Source organism: Solea senegalensis, linkage group LG16 (assembly GCF_019176455.1).
Source record: "Solea senegalensis isolate Sse05_10M linkage group LG16, IFAPA_SoseM_1, whole genome shotgun sequence".
Classification (NCBI taxonomy): Eukaryota; Metazoa; Chordata; class Actinopteri; order Pleuronectiformes; family Soleidae; genus Solea; species Solea senegalensis.
This window is the reverse complement of record NC_058036.1, coordinates 20959524-20978962: the sequence shown is the minus strand read 5'-3', so window position 1 is coordinate 20978962 and position 19439 is coordinate 20959524. Positions and strand designations below refer to the sequence as shown.

The window sequence follows — 19439 nt, the reverse complement described above, 5'->3', positions numbered from 1 at the left end:
AGGTTACATCGTCATCGGTGCCACACACAAGCAGAACATACGCACGTCGCACTTCACAGAAACACGAGCGGCACATGTTGATGCTGTGCTTTTCTTTCTCCTTTGCCTTCATCGCCAGGAGCTGCACTACCAGCAGAGCAGGACGAGGGAACGCGGGGACAAGTTTGTGGCCGTGATCAGCGACTTCATCACTGTGGCTGGCTTCAGCTTCTCTGAACTGGAGGACCAGCTGAGTGAAGCCAAGGACAAGGTAGTCACCAGCTTCACCTCTGTGTTACTCATTCACACGTCGGCGTAGTGTCCCTGTTCTCGGGGTAGGATGGAGGTTATTAACCGTCTCCAAGGAAACTAGCGTTACTGTCCTAAAGCAAACATTGGTCATCATGTTGTGTAGCTATGCCAACCCCAACAGAGAGTCTCTTGTACATACCATAAAGTGGTCCAACAGTAATGTTGGACCACTTGTTTTCCAACATCGCTGCTCTTTAATGCTTAATAATACTCGTAGTCCATTATAGCAGTAGAGCAACTGCTGACAGGGAGTTTTTACATGTGGAATATCTGGCAAAAACATGTCGTGTCTGCTTAGGTGATGATGTGCTGCATTTTTGAAGGGGTGTCCCATTTCGGTGGGGTGGAATTTTAGTCACTACCGCCTGTTAGTTCCAAGTGGGAAGGGCCAAGGAGTAGGAGAAGTGGTCGGGGTAAGAGTAAGAAATGGGATCGGGTTCCCAAACCTGCAGACACGTCAGACACTGACGAAGAACCGAAGGGAGAAGCTGTGAAACTCTGTGCGATCCCTCTTCGTCTGCTGTGATGAGTTCAGCAGTGCTGGGGAAACGCGGCATTGAAAGATGACTCTTGGATTTCCCCCCCCCACCCTCACATTACTGTATTCTCTTTGTGTTTCCTCTTCTTTAAAGTTATTCTCTTAAATCAGCGCTCTCCCTCTGAGAGCAGCCGGGACAAACGGCCTCTTGAACCCCCGCTGGCTCGTGTTCTGATGTATGTTTGGGAGAATATACGCTTAAGACATCAGCAGCGGGAATGTGGGAATCCCAGAGTGTTGAAAAGATGCATGTGAACGTGTTATTCAGTTTACAGGGCCAGTGGTGCAGCTATAGAAGCATCGTCACAGTTACCCTCTTAACCAAAATAAGACTGTGGGAGAGAACGACAGGAGGAAGGGCCACTGGGTTCTATGTAGCGTCTCCTCTTTACTTAATTGTTTGTTTAAGGAGGAGGTCGGTCAAGAAATTGGAGGGAAAACAGGTCAGTCAGGACGTCACGGGAGGAGCAGGCCACTGGTTACTGCTGTAAAACAAAAGAACTTGTGTTCGCCGGCCCAGACTCTGAACACACACACGTGTGTGTGTGTCTCTGTGTCTGTGAGTGTGTGTGTGTTAAGTGGGGAGTCTGACGCATAAACTCTGAGCTTGTCGAGGCTCTTTGACGCTCTGTTAGGTTTCCAGTGGAATACAAATATGGAAGTGTGGGCGTGCACTCACATCTTCAGGAGGGAGAGAAGGATGACTGCACAGAGCAGGCGGTCCACTGAGGCTCGTCAAGCTCCATGGCAACCAATCCGTGTGTGTGTTTGTAAAAGACACATGCACCCCCTCCACACACTACTACATACACTACAGAGGATTACAGTTGTCCACGGTCATGTGGGTCATTGGGACAGAGGTTTCCTCGAGGTGAGAGGGGGATTTTTTTTTTTTTTTTTTGATCCATGGAGAGATTTGTTGGATTTATACTTCACAACACGTCCACACAAACATCTCATCGTCACAGTCGCACAGAGAATACCAGATTATTTTTTCTTTGTCCAAGAGCAACACAGCTGCAGCAGAAAACAGAGCAGGGAGTGCTTCACCGTCCCACATGTGCTGTTCAGAGCGAGTGGTGGAGATAAAAGAGGGAATCATGAGTGCCAGTGCTAGATTAAGCATGAAAGAATCAAACACATCACTCATGTCTAATATAAATCTGTCACTCGCGACTGTTTCTCAGAGCAGGCTGAGGTGTTTCCACACCTTTTCTCTACAGGAATCAACCACCACAGCGTCTTCATATGTATATATCATCCTCTAAGTTATGTTATTACTGCAGATTGATACAGTTATTAATCACAGATTTGCTTATAAAGGCAGTCCCAACATTAAGAAATGTAAAGAAAATTATAACAATATAGGATTTAGATGTTAAATCTTTAACACGTGAAACTTTAAGACCTGGTTTTTAAACCGGAAAATCACCTACAACAAAAGCTGCTGTTGACTGATCGTCAATCACTCGTGTGATTTATAAAATACATGACGTTCTAATGAAGAAGACCTGAGACCGTTAACTCCTCAGGAGGATGTTTATTCACTATCACCCCCTGGTGGTTGTTCAATAAAGTGTAACTTCCTGTAATTTGACTTTCTGTAGTTAAACATTCGCACACAAACACGTCCAGTTAGTGAGGTCCAGTGTCGCGCTCACATCCGCTCCTCGTGTCCGTCAAAATAAACATGGCTGCAGTTTGCTTTGGAAAATACGAGTGCAACTGGACAATTGATCAACTATCTGATTTTTTAATTGACATGTGGAGTTGTTTTGTGTTGTGTGCAATGAAAGCACCAGCTTTTATACAGCGTCTCTTTGTCGTTTAACTTCCAGCCTCACAGGTGAAGGTTTCAGACAAACGACAGACAAACTTATTAGCTTATTTAATTTGGACCTCACCGTGTTAGTGTTTGATGATGAGGGATCATGAGAAAACCACACGGTTTCCCGTCCTTTGTGCTGATTTAAAACAAATGCTGTTTCTACACAGATGTTAATTACATAATGAGTTAATTAGATATCGTTTAACTCCCTTAACACTGAAATGTCACAGTGTGACCTCTTGCTCCTCTTTTTTTCAGTTTGTGTGCGTGCGTGCGTGCATGTTTGTGTGCATGTGTGTGTTTTCACTCATTTAGCACAGACCCGAGGGGACGAGAGGAAACCGATTTGACCAGACACATAATTACAGGCGAGAGAGGGAGGATGGCGGGGGTTGCTATGGGGACCAGCCCATAATGACAGGATGGTTTTCGAGTCCTCAGAAAAAGATCGAGCCCCAACTCCTTTATATCACAACACTAGGACCACGTACAGTATCGTCTCCTCATGTGAACTGGAACATTTGAAATGTTTTGTGTGGCTGAGAATAGAGCAGAGTGAAGCACAGCAGACGTATAGTCGCACGGTGACACCTGCTTAGTGTGAATATTTAGATTTCACACCAAATATTTACACCTGCTCCTCTGCAGGTGATACTTCTCCTGCCAAACATTGAACAGGAAGACGAGTCAACTTTATTTCTAGAGCACATTTAAAAACAAACGCGGTCGACCGAAGGCATAAAACATAAAGGTAAAATAGTAACTAATAGTAACGAGTAATGCCGTGTGTCCTGCAGGAGAACGAGTCTCCACGCTTTTCTGATGTCGTTCTGTCGTTCTTTCACTTTAAACACACTGAGTGTGTGTTGCTTTGCTGTGTAGGAGGTTTGACTGCAGGCATCGTCCTGGCACAGCGCGCTGAACAGCTTGGAGAGAACAGGGTGAACATACGGCGGTCAAGTGATGCTGCCGTTCTCCCTCCATATGTGTGTGTGTGAGAGAGAGAGAGTGCAAGTTTGTGTTTCCACATCAAGCGTATGAATTAAAGGGACTGCACGCACATGTATATGCGTCATATTTTAGGAAAATCCTATTAAAATACAATAATGAAACCTTTTTTTTTAACAGTTTGGCAAATCTCTGAAGCACTTTGGGGAGGATGAAGGGAGGATGCAGCCCGACGAGTTCTTTGGGATCTTTGACACCTTTTTACAGTCATTCTGTGAAGCGCGGCAAGACCTGGAGAACATGCAGCGGCGCAAGGATGAGGAGGAGCGGCGGGCGCGGATGGAGGCCATGGTAAAATATGCATGTGTTTATGCTGAGCGGGAGAAACTCCCGGGACACGGGACACAGTGTGTGGCTGTCTGAAACTCACAGGTCCATTCAGCATAGAAAGCCTTGTAGTTACTGCAGTGTCCAGCAGAGGGAGCTGTGGATCCACCTTTGTTATCCATGTTATGTTTTTCTCAGAACCAGGGTTCATTTCTTAACCTAAAGTTTGTGCTGTGAACACAAAAGAAAAAAGAAAATCAGCATCTGGAAGTATACAGTATATATATATATACATATGTATATATATATATATATATATATATATATATCTTTGTATCTTGGCAAATGTCCAGTGACACTAACAAAACAAAACTGTGTTGACGTTTTCCAGCTCAAAGAACAGAGGGAGCGGGAAAGACGGGCCAAGAAGACCGGGGCAGCGGAGGAAGTCGGCGGCGAGTTTGACGACCTGGTCTCGGCGCTGCGTTCCGGCGAGGTCTTCGACAAGGACCTGAACAAGTTCAAACGTAACCGCAAGCGCTCGGTGAACCAGCTGGTGGAGGGCGGTGGCCGCGAGCGAGCGGTCACCAAGGTCAACTACTAGGCTGAGGAACAGAAGGAGACATGAACACGTAACATCTAAATTCTGCCGTGGCGTAGATTGATTTCTTAGCACCTTTTAGTCCAGGTCCTTGAACAGTGACGCTTTTCTGACGCTGATGTAAAAGTGGCTGGAACAGATGTGAACGGACAAGGATGCAACGCTCTCCTCTTTTTCCAGCCTGTTAGTCGTGGACGTTTGTGCGATCGAAGGAACGAGAGAGATCGATGGAACGGAGCAACGAACCACTGTGACACATTATCCCGTGTCTCGTCACCATGTGCCCTTTGACCCTCACCGCTCTGTTATTCTTCACAAACCCTTTCGTGTTCCTCAGAACGCAACAGTCCTGGTTTTTGAGCGTCACAGGACGGGACGGGATGGGCCAGTCACACTGTACATAGACACCAGACCAAGAGAAAGAATCGGGAAAGGTACGACGCAGCTGCTCGAGGCGGCGATGGAGGCTGATATAAGTGAGACGGACAGAGGAGGTGGAAAAGGGAGGGGAAGTAAGCCATAACTTCCACAATCAGGTGTCCCTCACAGAAGACGCCTGCAGCCACAGAACGGATAATCATGGACTTTCAGAGAAGGAGGTTTGTCAAATCCCAGAGAGCGCTGGAGGACGGACACATGGTGGCGGCGGCGGCGGCAGTGGCAGCAGTATTCTCCTCAGCACACAGCATTCCCAGGCTGCATGTACGTCCTGTACGTCCTGAGCTGCAACTCCAGAGGACGGACAGACGGAGACTGTGCCACACCTCAGTGATTTCTGCTCTGGCATCAAACCGTGCCAAAGCGACGAGAAAACAAATGTAAATGTATTAATACAAACAACATACTGCAATTAGACCTGGATATATATTTATATTTAGATGCAGACGAGCTAATTGCAAAGATGTAGAGGTTTTTTTTTTAATGTTTTTCAAGGCGTTTTGGGGTTTTTGTACACACGGTGCATATGTGTCGGTGTTGAGAGTTCACATTTGCTGTTGAAGTGAATTTCTATACATTTTGCGCTTTATGTAAAAAAAAAAAAAGAAAGAAAAAAAAGAGATAATTGCTGGTCCTTTTCACACCTGTATGTGTTTGCACTGTAGCTTTTGTCCCACACGTCCACACGTGTCCTCTTTGGATTTAAACTCCTAATCTATAACAAAGACAATGAAGGAATGTCATCAATTAATTTAATCTGACGGGAACCAACTCTCTCTCTCTCCCTGCACAGATGATTTTCACGTGAATGTGTGTGTGTGTGTGTGTGTGTGTGTGTGCTCTTCTTAAATCAGGATTCTCTCTGACTGTCTTTTTAATGACTAGATTTACCTGGTGCTAAAAACATGTGCTCTCTTGACTGAACCGTCAGGCACAAGTGAACCAGTGTTTGATTGCTCACTCACCAAAATTCATCCTTACATCATCTGTGTTTGTACTTCAGTCGCCATAGTTACACGTAGTGAGTCTGTTACTGCAACGAAAGCACTTAGAAGAAGCAACCTTTAGTGTTAGACGATGACCGGAAACAACAGCTTATGAAAAGTATCCTCACGTCCATCTTCACGTGCAGCTTCTCTCATGTTTTGACTTAATACTCTCCTGATTCATTAAGAGGATGATAATCTGATGGGTTCTGAAAGCTGAAAGTGAAAACATGCTCCACAGATGAACCCAGAGTGCAGTCCGAGGGCAAACCACACACTGAGCTCGTATGAAAACGCTCTGATTATCTTGGTTTTTTTTGGTTCTTCTGTAACCGTCTCAGTCCGCTCCGTCCTCGTGTTTATTGCGGTTCGGGTCCAGAGTGCAAGAGACGTGGACTTAATCTGTCAGACGCAATCACGCTCGTAATCTAATCACAACGAACCGTGTCGTGTTCAAAACCTTTTGTGTTTTTGCATTCAAATGTTATTAGGAGCGGCCCGGGTCAGCACATCAGTGCCTGCTTTAGTTTATTTAAAGTAAAATAACTGTTTATTCTTAACTTTGGACACAGAGGATTCATGTGGTGGTTTGTTTTCCTCGCCAAAATCTCTCCCGCTGCACTTAATCTAATCTAGTCCTTATGTATTTGTATTTATCTCTGAACGGCTCTCGCTATTGTGGACACACGTGGACATGTTGTCGTTTTCACTAGAAAGTGCCTGAGACTGTTTTTGTGTTTCCAAAACATGAACATGGACTCAGGCTCACACTTGGATTTAGACTCTGTGGCGCCATCTTGTGGCTGTATGTTGTATCACTCTGTTGACCGCACGTTATCATGAGAAGCTGACGTGATAGTAAAGACGACGCAGGATCTTTGTCCCCACACTTCAGAGGTGAACCAAAAAAAGACTGAAACTTTGCGACACTTTAAGAGAATTTAAAAAAAAGAGGTCCTTATCATCCGGTTTCTTCTTCTCCTTCTTCTTCTTCTCCTCCTCCTCCTCCCGCCCCTCATGTATATTTGAGCTCTTGAGTTTTCTAACCTCTGCTTCTGTCTCGTCCCAGTTAATCACATCTACTATAGCAGACTAAACTCTGACCTGTATTGTAGTGCAGACCATTTACGCAGGGGTCCTCGCGACATTGTCAGTATTATTTCATCTTTGTGTTACATGTTTATTTTTGGCCATTGACTGGCTGATTTTTTTTTTTTTTTCTCGATTGTAAAGATGGAAACCAGAGGAATGAAAATGAGTAACTCGTTCAATGCACTTTTATTATAGGACATTTCCATTCACGGCGCCGCGTCGAGGGCTTTAGATGCCTCGGAAAACAGCGGGGGTGCAACAGAAGAGCGGGAAAGACCACGAGTAATCTGCAGGAGAAGGAATTATGTACAAAGAGGTGACACAAGCATGTGTGTTTAAAGAGGGATGGGGGAGGGGGGGTGTGTTTGTCTCCGTCACCACATGTTCTGTCAGCTGACACTTGGCATTGATCCTGCATGCCTGAGAACGTGTGATTGTAAATGTGTTTAAGGCTTTTTTGCTTGCAGTATCAATCACACCTGATCTGTCCCTGAGATGACGTTGCACCCAGTGTTAGAGGTCGTGCAGCGGTGAGGAGTCAGTATTTTTATGTTTGGAAAAAGAGTAAAAAAAAATATCCTCCTCAGAAAGATGTACAGTTGGAAAAAAAAAGGATTTTTGTACATCATTCTTGATGTTTGAGATATGATTTAAAAAAAAAAAAAGAATATTAAAACGTTGAGGAATGTTCCATTTTCCTGTATATTGTACCTCTATTTATTTGCCTTATTTAGTTTGCTATATTTTGTATGTACACAAAGCATTACAACAAAATGTTATATTAAATATATGAATAATTCAACTGTGGTCCTCGTATGATGGATAATTTTGAGACTTGTATAAGGATGAGAATCTTGTTTGTTTTTTTTCCATTTGTTTTTTTTGTATTTTTATTCTCACCCTGTGTCTTTTGTAGGGTTACAATAAAGTGTTGTCCCTGACGAGTGATCGTTGATTCTGTTCTTCGTGACCACGCCCACGACACAGTCAAACAGTTACTGTGCTGCTACAGGAGGAGAGAGTGATTTACACTGTACAAGGACATGTACTCTAAACACTATATGAATATGAATAATATATTAATATTTCATTTATTAACTTAACTGACAATTTTAATTAAGTTAATTCATTCATTCTATGATGAGTTAAAGTTGTGGACGACATGCTAAACTATGACGTTTTTGACTGATTTTGGACAACATGCTATACTATGACGTTTTTGACCGATTTTGGACGACATGCTATACTATGACATTTTTGACCGATTTTGGTCTCTCTCTCTCTCTCTCTCTCTCTCTCTTTTATAGAGCGGGCTCTGGGGGACCGGGCGGACCCTGCCGGGGATGTCCCGGATGGTGTGCGCACTGACTCCTCTGCCCCTTGTGGACAGTGGGGTCCAAATGTTTATATTCTAGCCCTATCCGACACTTCGTTCAAAAGTTATTCGCGGAATGACCGCAAAATGGTGGTTTTCATCCCTATACCTTGGCCAGCAGGGGGTACTCTAGGACCTTCCTTAGAAATTGTTACAAGAGGTTCCTTCAAATTAAACCCCAAATAGTGTCCTCTATGGTGCCCTTTATCACCACTTATTCGGACTCCACGGTGAAGCTGGTCAGAGAAGTTAAGAAAAACTTTGAAGATTCCTTTAAAGAAAGGGGAGTTTTATATAATCATAGGATCATTGCTGCATTTAGAAAAAACAAAAATCTGAAGGATTACCTGGTAAAAGCAAAAATTACTAAATTTACTGATCCCAAACCAAGGCCACTGGATAAATTCTTTAAACAGCAAGTATGGGTGTCTAATAATAGGACCAAATTTACATACCAAATTGATAATAAGGGAAATATTAATTCCAGAAACTGTGTTTATATAATAATTTGCAAACAATGTGGACTTAAATATGTCGGTGAGACTGGAAACACGATTCGCACCAGATTCTCACGACATAGACATAACATTTTAAGAAAGAAAGACATCCATACTCACTTGGTTAAACACTTTCTTCAGCACGGCTGGGATTCAGTTCAGGCCTCCGTTCTTGAATCAAACCCGAATTGGAACGTGGCCCAGAGACGGAGAGCCGAGAGGGCCTGGATAATGAAATTAGGCACTTTAATTCCACATGGTCTTTAACAAAAATTCAAGTCAATCCCAAAAGTCAGATTTTGACGTTTTGGGAAATCAACCTCAAAACTACATCGTTTGGTCATGGGGTGTTTGAGGGCTGGCCAAGTGCCTCACATCCATCCTTGGACACCTAGCTCGGCTTTCTAGCACCTTCCTAACTCGAGATAAGTTCAGAATGACCGAAGAATTATCGGTCATTTTTCCATATCTCGGCTTCCTTTTGTCCCACAATCACGGGGGTTTCACCAGGGGCTCCGGAGGGTGCCTAAATGGGGGGGCGGACGTTGGTTTGGAGTCGATCCGACACTTCGTTCAAAAGTTATTCGCGGAATGACCGCAAAATGGTGGTTTTCATCCCTATACCTTACCCTAACCCTAACCCCTAACCCTTACCCTTACCCCTAACCCTTACCCTAACCCTTACCCTTACCCTAACCCTTACCCTAACCCTAACCCCTAACCCCCACCCTAACCCTAACCCCAACCCTAACCCCTGAATAACCACCTCCATAACCACACATACCCTAGACCCACACACAGTTAACTTTTTAGACACAACAATATTCTTCCGGACTATAAACACCACTTACAAAACAATAGAAACAAAAGTATACTTCAAACCCACAGACACACACGCACTATTACACAAATCCAGCTATCACCCCAAACACACATTTAAAGGCATTGTCAAATCCCAAATCATCCGTTTTCACCGCATCTGCTCCATGTCACCAGACTTCCACCAGGCCACCAGTACCCTCTTCCACAGTCTCCGCAAAAGAGGGTACTCCAAACGCTTCCTAAGAACCATCAAATCCACAACCTTGGCCTCTCTCGCTCCAGCTCGCTCCACCCACCCACCCCAGGTCACTGGCTCCGGACTGCCTCCACCTCCTCCGCCTAAACCTAACCCCCTTCCCCCTCCTTATCCCACCCCCATCCCTCACCCTAATCCTAACCTTAACCCAGGGACGGGGATGGGGGAGGGGGGTCTTTATCCCAACCCCCTCCCCCACCCTAACCCTAACCCTGACCCTTGGGCTGAAGCGGGGGAGGGGGGTTTGTATCCCGACCCCCTCCCCCACCCAGCCCCTAACCCTAACCTCTCTACCCCTCCTCCCGTCACTGACCCCCAACCGAATTCTGTTCGATTCGGGGCCAGTGCGGGCTCCCCCTACCCCAGCCCTAATCCTAACCCAGGGGCTCCCAAGCCCCTCCCTAACCCTAACCCTAACCCGGTTGGAATTGGAGGCGGCCCGGACCCCAGACAGAACCCCCCTGACCACACACCACAACCCGACCACACCCTGACTGACCCGACACGACTTGTACCTTTTATTTCCACCTTCTCCCACAGAATCACAGGACTCCACCGGACCATCAAGAGCAACTTTTCAATTATACAGCAGCAACCAGCTTTTCATAATCACAGACCCATCTCAGCTTACAGGAGAAACCGGAACTTACAAAACATACTAACACAATCCAAATTCTCTGATCACATACCCCAACTTCATTCAGAACACTCCACCCACTACAAACACAGAAAATTCATTTACAATCCACACAGCAGTACAGCACATCCAACACTGGGCAATTTCTCTCTCAACACCACAAACGTCATCTACATCATCACCTGCAAAACCTGCAATAAACACTACATAGGCGAAACACAACATTCCATACTCACCCGTTTAAAGCAGCACCTGTACAATATTGGGGAAGGCAGACTTCAGACTCCACTGGTCAGCCATTTTCAACACCACTCCCCCACTCATCTCATCATCTCCGGCCTGGAGAATAACGACCACTGGACCATCGGGCAGAGAAAGAGGGCGGAAAGGATTTGGATCCACAGGCTGGGGACCACCACGCCAGGGGGTCTTAATGCAGATTAGACCACATCTCACTGCCTCCCCCTGACGTGGTCGTCCCCTCTTGACCCACTTTTTACAGCCGTTTGGGGCTCTGGAATCCCCATAGTTTTAAACACATACTTGTTTTAACAGAACTTTGACTCCCTCAGGCAGGACGGCATCGAACCCAAAACAATAGCCCCCCCCCTTTTGGTAAGTCCAAATTATTTTATATGTATTTTAGGTTAAAAGAATTATTTTACAGCGTATTTAAAATTCTTACTCATTTTATCCACTCATTTATTTTATATTAAACATTCTTAATCATTTTTTATTTTAACTTAGATTGATTTTAAGCTTTTTATTTTACTCATACCTTTTATCATTCAATGTTTACTCACCCCTGTACTTGAGATGCCGTCCTCCCCGGGGCCCCATGCGGCCGAGACTGGAGTTGAACCCGGGTCGCCCACATGAAGGCCGGCGTTATTGCCACGTCACCACCACTCCACAGATCCTTTTCCCCTCTTTTAATTTTAAATATAAATTTTATACTGTTTATACTTACCTTCCCCACAGCACTTACCTTCCACCCACCTGACGGCGACCTAGATTCGACTCCAGTACTCCTCAAATTAATGATTAGGTTTATTCCAAAAAATTATAAAATAAAATGAATACAGTGGGCGCCCGCTTCCTGCCCGGGGCTCTGCCTGGGGATCGAACCCTGGTCTCCCGGCTGGCAGACCTGGACTGGATCACCATCGCCACATACCGGATCAGTAGGCCTGTGCACAGAAAATGGACCCTCCATAACCTCTAACCCCAACCCGAACCCCAACCCTTACCCAGCCCGTGCCACTGATCTGGTCACCCACCCTATCTGCAACCTGGACCAAAAGAACGAAAAAGAGTATCATCATAAACACCTACCTGAACTGTGCACCATCTTCTTCCACAAAATCAAAGCATCTGGGATGGCTCTCAGCCTGGGGTCCATGGGACTTGAACCCGGGCCTCCTGGGTGCAAGTCTGTGGCCCAACCAGTGGACCACAAGCAAACAGGTACAGCATCACACCTTTCCCATCTCAGTATAAATACTCACCACCACACCCTTTGAATACATCCAATCACCGACTTTCCCTCCAGAATGCCCCTATAACAACCCATCCTAGGCACACACTAGTCCTTTCCCTCCGAATATTTAATTAACACCACACCCCGACCAATCCCATTACACCACATCATTCAAACTGACACTTGGGGGAGGGACTTTGTCTCCCCCCCTCAACTGTCAAATACCAAATGTTTGTCACTCTCTGGTATCCCTCTGAGGAAGCAGTACTTCTGCGAAACGTCAGGGAACCTGGACTACTCCTATACTCTAGGCCCGTCCTCTTTTTTATTGAGCGAGTGATTTTACTCTTTTTAACCTTTTTATTTGGCTTTTATAGAGTATTTTACTCTTTTTAACTAAATTTTTAAACCTAATAAAGTTTGGTTTTTAAACTGGAGGTGGAGGGCTCTGCCAGCCTGACCCGGATAAGACTAACAACAACAAAGTCTGAGTTTTTAACAGCACCTCCTGGACCATCTGCGGCTGAGACTCTACTCTGGGACGACCAAATCTACATCTACGGCAACTAAGGTAAGAGCCTTCCACCACCATGCCACACTTCCACAGAGACGGGCCTACACATAGGAGTACACCTGAGAGTGACAGACATTCCACACCACAACCACAACCACTGATGTCCTTAAGAATACATACACTTACAGGACAACACATAGACACACACACACACACACACAACACTCCACTCACTCACCCACCCGATGCAGAAACAAGACATATTGCCAAACAACTGTTTAAACTCATTCAGGCCACACACCACAAACACATTATGGACACTGCAGTTTCAACCGGCACCTTCCCACCAGGGATGAACAGACAAGTACAACGCCTTACAGACTTTATCAAACCATCCACACCCACTACAGCCACTTACAACAAAATACACAACAACACAACCCGCTGGATGCAGAACACAATGCTTATCTTACAGGACCATTATCATACAACAATAACCTCTCTTCTCTCCACACCCCTTAATCCCCTGGCCCTTCAAATTGCCACTGGTTGGGCCAGGAAACGCTATGGCCCCAGGCTGATGCAGCAAACACTGCATTCAGTCCACCAACAACTACAGTCTCTACCACAACAAACCAGAACCACCCTCCATACTGCCCCCCCACCCCAGCACCGAAGCAGAAATAACCTGGACCTCACCCTCTTTACAATCCCTGAAGAAGACAGTCACTTCCCCAATCTTCCACCATCCCAGGCTCCCCAGAGACTCACAATCTATCAAGGCACCAACTCAACCACTGGAAATTCACCCTCCACTCCCACCTACGCCAGCCGACAGCCATCCAGGACTCCCCCCATGACAGACTTTTTCCCACCAAGCCATAAACCAGTCCAGAAGCCAGCCAGACGCACAGGCCCCATCATACCTCCACACCGGCAGAACCACCTAACCACCCGGCAACCCACCCCCGAACCTACCACCCACATCATTAACCCGGCAATAGAACCCAACCCAGCACCTGCCACCTCTACCCCGCTGCCCCAGAGGACGAAGAAGGTCACCTGGGGCCCCGTATCCACCAGGACCGACATCACGACCACAGCCCCTGCCTCACCCATATCCCCCATATTCCCCCTAACCCCACCAACAACCTCCCAGCCCAAGTCGCCGATCACACAACCCCCCTTCACCCCTGCCAACATAAAAAACACCCAGTTAGAAGTCAAGGTCCAGATCCACACCCCCAAGCCACCTGCCCGGAAACCCACACAGGCCCCAGAACTGTTATCCATTTCACTCAATAGCACCACTAATGTTTCTACTATCATTTCAGATAACATCTCTCCATTTTCCTCCCAGATAGATGATGCTGGCGTCCCGGACCAGTCGGCGGTGCAGTTGTCCCCACCTCCCCTAAAAAACACACATGTGGAACAGGCAACGATGACAACCGGGTCCGTTGAAGTCTATTCAGACCAAAACGCCCCTACTGAGCCCTCCACTCATCTACCCAGGGGGACGACACTGCCCGCCGAGGAAGTCCGGGACGCTGGCTCATCAGCACCCCCGGTCCCCCACGACAGTGTTCCCCCATCATCGCCTCCCCCCTCCCCCCACCCCAACCCAGTAATAACACCGCCCCCAGCTCCCTGTCCACCCATGGCCTCTAGCCCCCTTTTAGATCACCCCACCTTCCCCCTCACCCCTCCAGCTGCTGCATCATCCCTCCATCGTCCCAACTACCACATCGCCCGCCCCAACAGAAAAATCCAGGATTGGTCCTTCAAACCCAGGAGGCCAATCCTGATCCTCGGAGACTCCAACATCAACCGCATCCCCGCCCACACCAACCCGCTCATTCAATTGGACAGTTACCCCGGGGCCAATACTTACCACTTCCTCAAAATCTGTGAAAAAACGATACCAAACCCGGACACCAAGATCGTCATCATTGCAATTGGTATCAATAATAAAGACCAGGACCCCAGGCAGACCTCCATCAAACAGTTCAAGGCACTGTTTAGGCTGCTGAAGTCTGTCTTCCCCACGGCAGACATCTATTTCCCAGTCATCAACTTCTCCCCCAACCTCACCCCCACCCAACAGAATAACATCACTACAATCAATAACAACATGGTCACTCACTTCCCATTCCTAACCGAAATACCTCACGACACTTTTTTTACAGAAAAGGACAATATTCACTGGACCCCCAAAACGGCCAAACTCATCTTTAACAACTGGTGTGCACAATTAAATTTATAGTCTCACCCAAAACCAAACTGGCCCCCGACTCACGACCAGACTTCACCATCCCCCGACTACTACAGACACCTGCCAGTAGCCCAGACCTGGGGTGGAACTCATCCAACAATATCTGCAACCTCTCCACATTATTCACCCCCTCACAGATACAGCTACAGCTCTTGGAGAGGGGTTTATCATTCATCCCACGCCCAACAACCTACGACTGGGAGGAACTTCAAAGGGACCTACACAAATATCACAGACGCATCAAATTACTCGACTACTTCCACCCACATTCTGACTTCACACCCTCACAGTTCTCCCACCCCTCACACTGGGAACCAGACTGGACCACCCTCGACAATAAAACACACACACTCATACATACAGATAGGAAATCATTACAGCGCTTTCGGCCCCCGACAGATGTCCCAGACAATCTGTCGGAGGCCGAACGCAAAGCACTCACAATACTTAAAAATAACCCAAACATTATAATAAAACCAGCGGACAAGGGCTCCAAAATCGTAATCATGGACAGACAACAATACCGGACAGAAGCTTACAGACAACTACACAATACACTATACTATAAACCTCTTGACAGTAGCATTCAGCCCCAGACTCAGACCAAACTCCGGACCATTATTCAGACCCTCTACAACAAAAAATTCATCTCATCTAAACAAAGATTTTACCTCTTCGGACCAGAACACCCTCGACCCCGCTATTTCTACCTACTGCCAAAAATACATAAGGAACCCCAGACCTGGACTATTCCCTTTGAAGTTCCTCCCGGCAGACCCATAGTCTCAGATTGCAACAGCACCACTTACAAAATCACAGAATACATTGACCACTTTCTTGGACCCCTCTCCACCACACACCCCAGTTACATCAAGGACACTTACCACTTCCTGGACATAGTCAGATCCATGGCTGTCCCCCATCAGGCACACCTCTTCACAATAGATATCAGCAACCTCTACACCAATATCAACACCACCCTGGGCCTACAAGTCATCTCCTCCATCTTCAAAAAACACCCTGACAAAGACCGACCGGACTCTGAATTATTACAACTACTGGAACTCTGCCTCAATAACAACGACTTTCTCTTCAATAACCAATTTTACCTTCAGGTCCACGGGACAGCCATGGGTCAACGATTTGCACCGTCATATGCCAACATTTACATGAGCGAGTGGGAGCGAGAAGCATTGGCCAAGTGTCCCCTGCAACCCACCATATACCTCCGCTTCCTGGACGACATTTTCGGCATCTGGCCTCACGACATCACCCACTTCCCGGAATTCATAAACATCCTGAATAACCACCACTCCTCCATAAAAATCACACATACCCTAGACCCACACACAGTTAACTTTTTAGACACAACAATATTCTTCCGGACTATAAACACCACTTACAAAACAATAGAAACAAAAGTATACTTCAAACCCACAGACACACACGCACTATTACACAAATCCAGCTATCACCCCAAACACACATTTAAAGGCATTGTCAAATCCCAAATCATCCGTTTTCACCGCATCTGCTCCATGTCACCAGACTTCCACCAGGCCACCAGTACCCTCTTCCACAGTCTCCGCAAAAGAGGGTACTCCAAACGCTTCCTAAGAACCATCAAATCCACAACCTTGGCCTCTCTCGCTCCAGCTCGCTCCACCCACCCACCCCAGGTCACTGGCTCCGGACTGCCTCCACCTCCTCCGCCTAAACCTAACCCCCTTCCCCCTCCTTATCCCACCCCCATCCCTCACCCTAATCCTAACCTTAACCCAGGGACGGGGATGGGGGAGGGGGGTCTTTATCCCAACCCCCTCCCCCACCCTAACCCTAACCCTGACCCTTGGGCTGAAGCGGGGGAGGGGGGTTTGTATCCCGACCCCCTCCCCCACCCAGCCCCTAACCCTAACCTCTCTACCCCTCCTCCCGTCACTGACCCCCAACCGAATTCTGTTCGATTCGGGGCCAGTGCGGGCTCCCCCTACCCCAGCCCTAATCCTAACCCAGGGGCTCCCAAGCCCCTCCCTAACCCTAACCCTAACCCGGTTGGAATTGGAGGCGGCCCGGACCCCAGACAGAACCCCCCTGACCACACACCACAACCCGACCACACCCTGACTGACCCGACACGACTTGTACCTTTTATTTCCACCTTCTCCCACAGAATCACAGGACTCCACCGGACCATCAAGAGCAACTTTTCAATTATACAGCAGCAACCAGCTTTTCATAATCACAGACCCATCTCAGCTTACAGGAGAAACCGGAACTTACAAAACATACTAACACAATCCAAATTCTCTGATCACATACCCCAACTTCATTCAGAACACTCCACCCACTACAAACACAGAAAATTCATTTACAATCCACACAGCAGTACAGCACATCCAACACTGGGCAATTTCTCTCTCAACACCACAAACGTCATCTACATCATCACCTGCAAAACCTGCAATAAACACTACATAGGCGAAACACAACATTCCATACTCACCCGTTTAAAGCAGCACCTGTACAATATTGGGGAAGGCAGACTTCAGACTCCACTGGTCAGCCATTTTCAACACCACTCCCCCACTCATCTCATCATCTCCGGCCTGGAGAATAACGACCACTGGACCACCGGGCAGAGAAAGAGGGCGGAAAGGATTTGGATCCACAGGCTGGGGACCACCACGCCAGGGGGTCTTAATGCAGATTAGACCACATCTCACTGCCTCCCCCTGACGTGGTCGTCCCCTCTTGACCCACTTTTTACAGCCGTTTGGGGCTCTGGAATCCCCATAGTTTTAAACACATACTTGTTTTAACAGAACTTTGACTCCCTCAGGCAGGACGGCATCGAACCCAAAACAATAGCCCCCCCCCTTTTGGTAAGTCCAAATTATTTTATATGTATTTTAGGTTAAAAGAATTATTTTACAGCGTATTTAAAATTCTTACTCATTTTATCCACTCATTTATTTTATATTAAACATTCTTAATCATTTTTTATTTTAACTTAGATTGATTTTAAGCTTTTTATTTTACTCATACCTTTTATCATTCAATGTTTACTCACCCCTGTACTTGAGATGCCGTCCTCCCCGGGGCCCCATGCGGCCGAGACTGGAGTTGAACCCGGGTCGCCCACATGAAGGCCGGCGTTATTGCCACGTCACCACCACTCCACAGATCCTTTTCCCCTCTTTTAATTTTAAATATAAATTTTATACTGTTTATACTTACCTTCCCCACAGCACTTACCTTCCACCCACCTGACGGCGACCTAGATTCGACTCCAGTACTCCTCAAATTAATGATTAGGTTTATTCCAAAAAATTATAAAATAAAATGAAAACAGTGGGCGCCCTCTTCCTGCCCGGGGCTCTGCCTGGGGATCGAACCCTGGTCTCCCGGCTGGCAGACCTGGACTGGATCACCATCGCCACATACCGGATCAGTAGGCCTGTGCACAGAAAATGGACCCTCCATAACCTCTAACCCCAACCCGAACCCCAACCCTTACCCAGCCCGTGCCACTGATCTGGTCACCCACCCTATCTGCAACCTGGACCAAAAGAACGAAAAAGAGTATCATCATAAACACCTACCTGAACTGTGCACCATCTTCTTCCACAAAATCAAAGCATCTGGGATGGCTCTCAGCCTGGGGTCCATGGGACTTGAACCCGGGCCTCCTGGGTGCAAGTCTGTGGCCCAACCAGTGGACCACAAGCAAACAGGTACAGCATCACACCTTTCCCATCTCAGTATAAATACTCACCACCACACCCTTTGAATACATCCAATCACCGACTTTCCCTCCAGAATGCCCCTATAACAACCCATCCTAGGCACACACTAGTCCTTTCCCTCCGAATATTTAATTAACACCACACCCCGACCAATCCCATTACACCACATCATTCAAACTGACACTTGGGGGAGGGACTTTGTCTCCCCCCCTCAACTGTCAAATACCAAATGTTTGTCACTCTCTGGTATCCCTCTGAGGAAGCAGTACTTCTGCGAAACGTCAGGGAACCTGGACTACTCCTATACTCTAGGCCCGTCCTCTTTTTTATTGAGCGAGTGATTTTACTCTTTTTAACCTTTTTATTTGGCTTTTATAGAGTATTTTACTCTTTTTAACTAAATTTTTAAACCTAATAAAGTTTGGTTTTTAAACTGGAGGTGGAGGGCTCTGCCAGCCTGACCCGGATAAGACTAACAACAACAAAGTCTGAGTTTTTAACAGCACCTCCTGGACCATCTGCGGCTGAGACTCTACTCTGGGACGACCAAATCTACATCTACGGCAACTAAGGTAAGAGCCTTCCACCACCATGCCACACTTCCACAGAGACGGGCCTACACATAGGAGTACACCTGAGAGTGACAGACATTCCACACCACAACCACAACCACTGATGTCCTTAAGAATACATACACTTACAGGACAACACATAGACACACACACACACACACACAACACTCCACTCACTCACCCACCCGATGCAGAAACAAGACACATTGCCAAACA

General features: G+C 46.8%; 1 protein-coding gene across 5 annotated transcripts in view; it reads left to right on the top strand.

Moving 5' to 3' along the window:
* daam2 (dishevelled associated activator of morphogenesis 2) overlaps window positions 1-7990 on the top strand; it is an 85833-nt gene extending 77843 nt beyond the window's left edge. For all 5 annotated transcript variants that reach the window (XM_044047927.1, XM_044047926.1, XM_044047925.1 and 2 more), the window contains 3 exons: window positions 119-250; window positions 3786-3956; window positions 4324-7990. In XM_044047927.1, coding sequence (XP_043903862.1) covers window positions 119-250; window positions 3786-3956; window positions 4324-4536 — 516 coding nt within the window. In that variant the 3' untranslated portion in view covers window positions 4537-7990. The remainder of the gene's footprint in view (window positions 1-118; window positions 251-3785; window positions 3957-4323) is intronic.
* Window positions 7991-19439: the final 11449 nt, after the last annotated feature.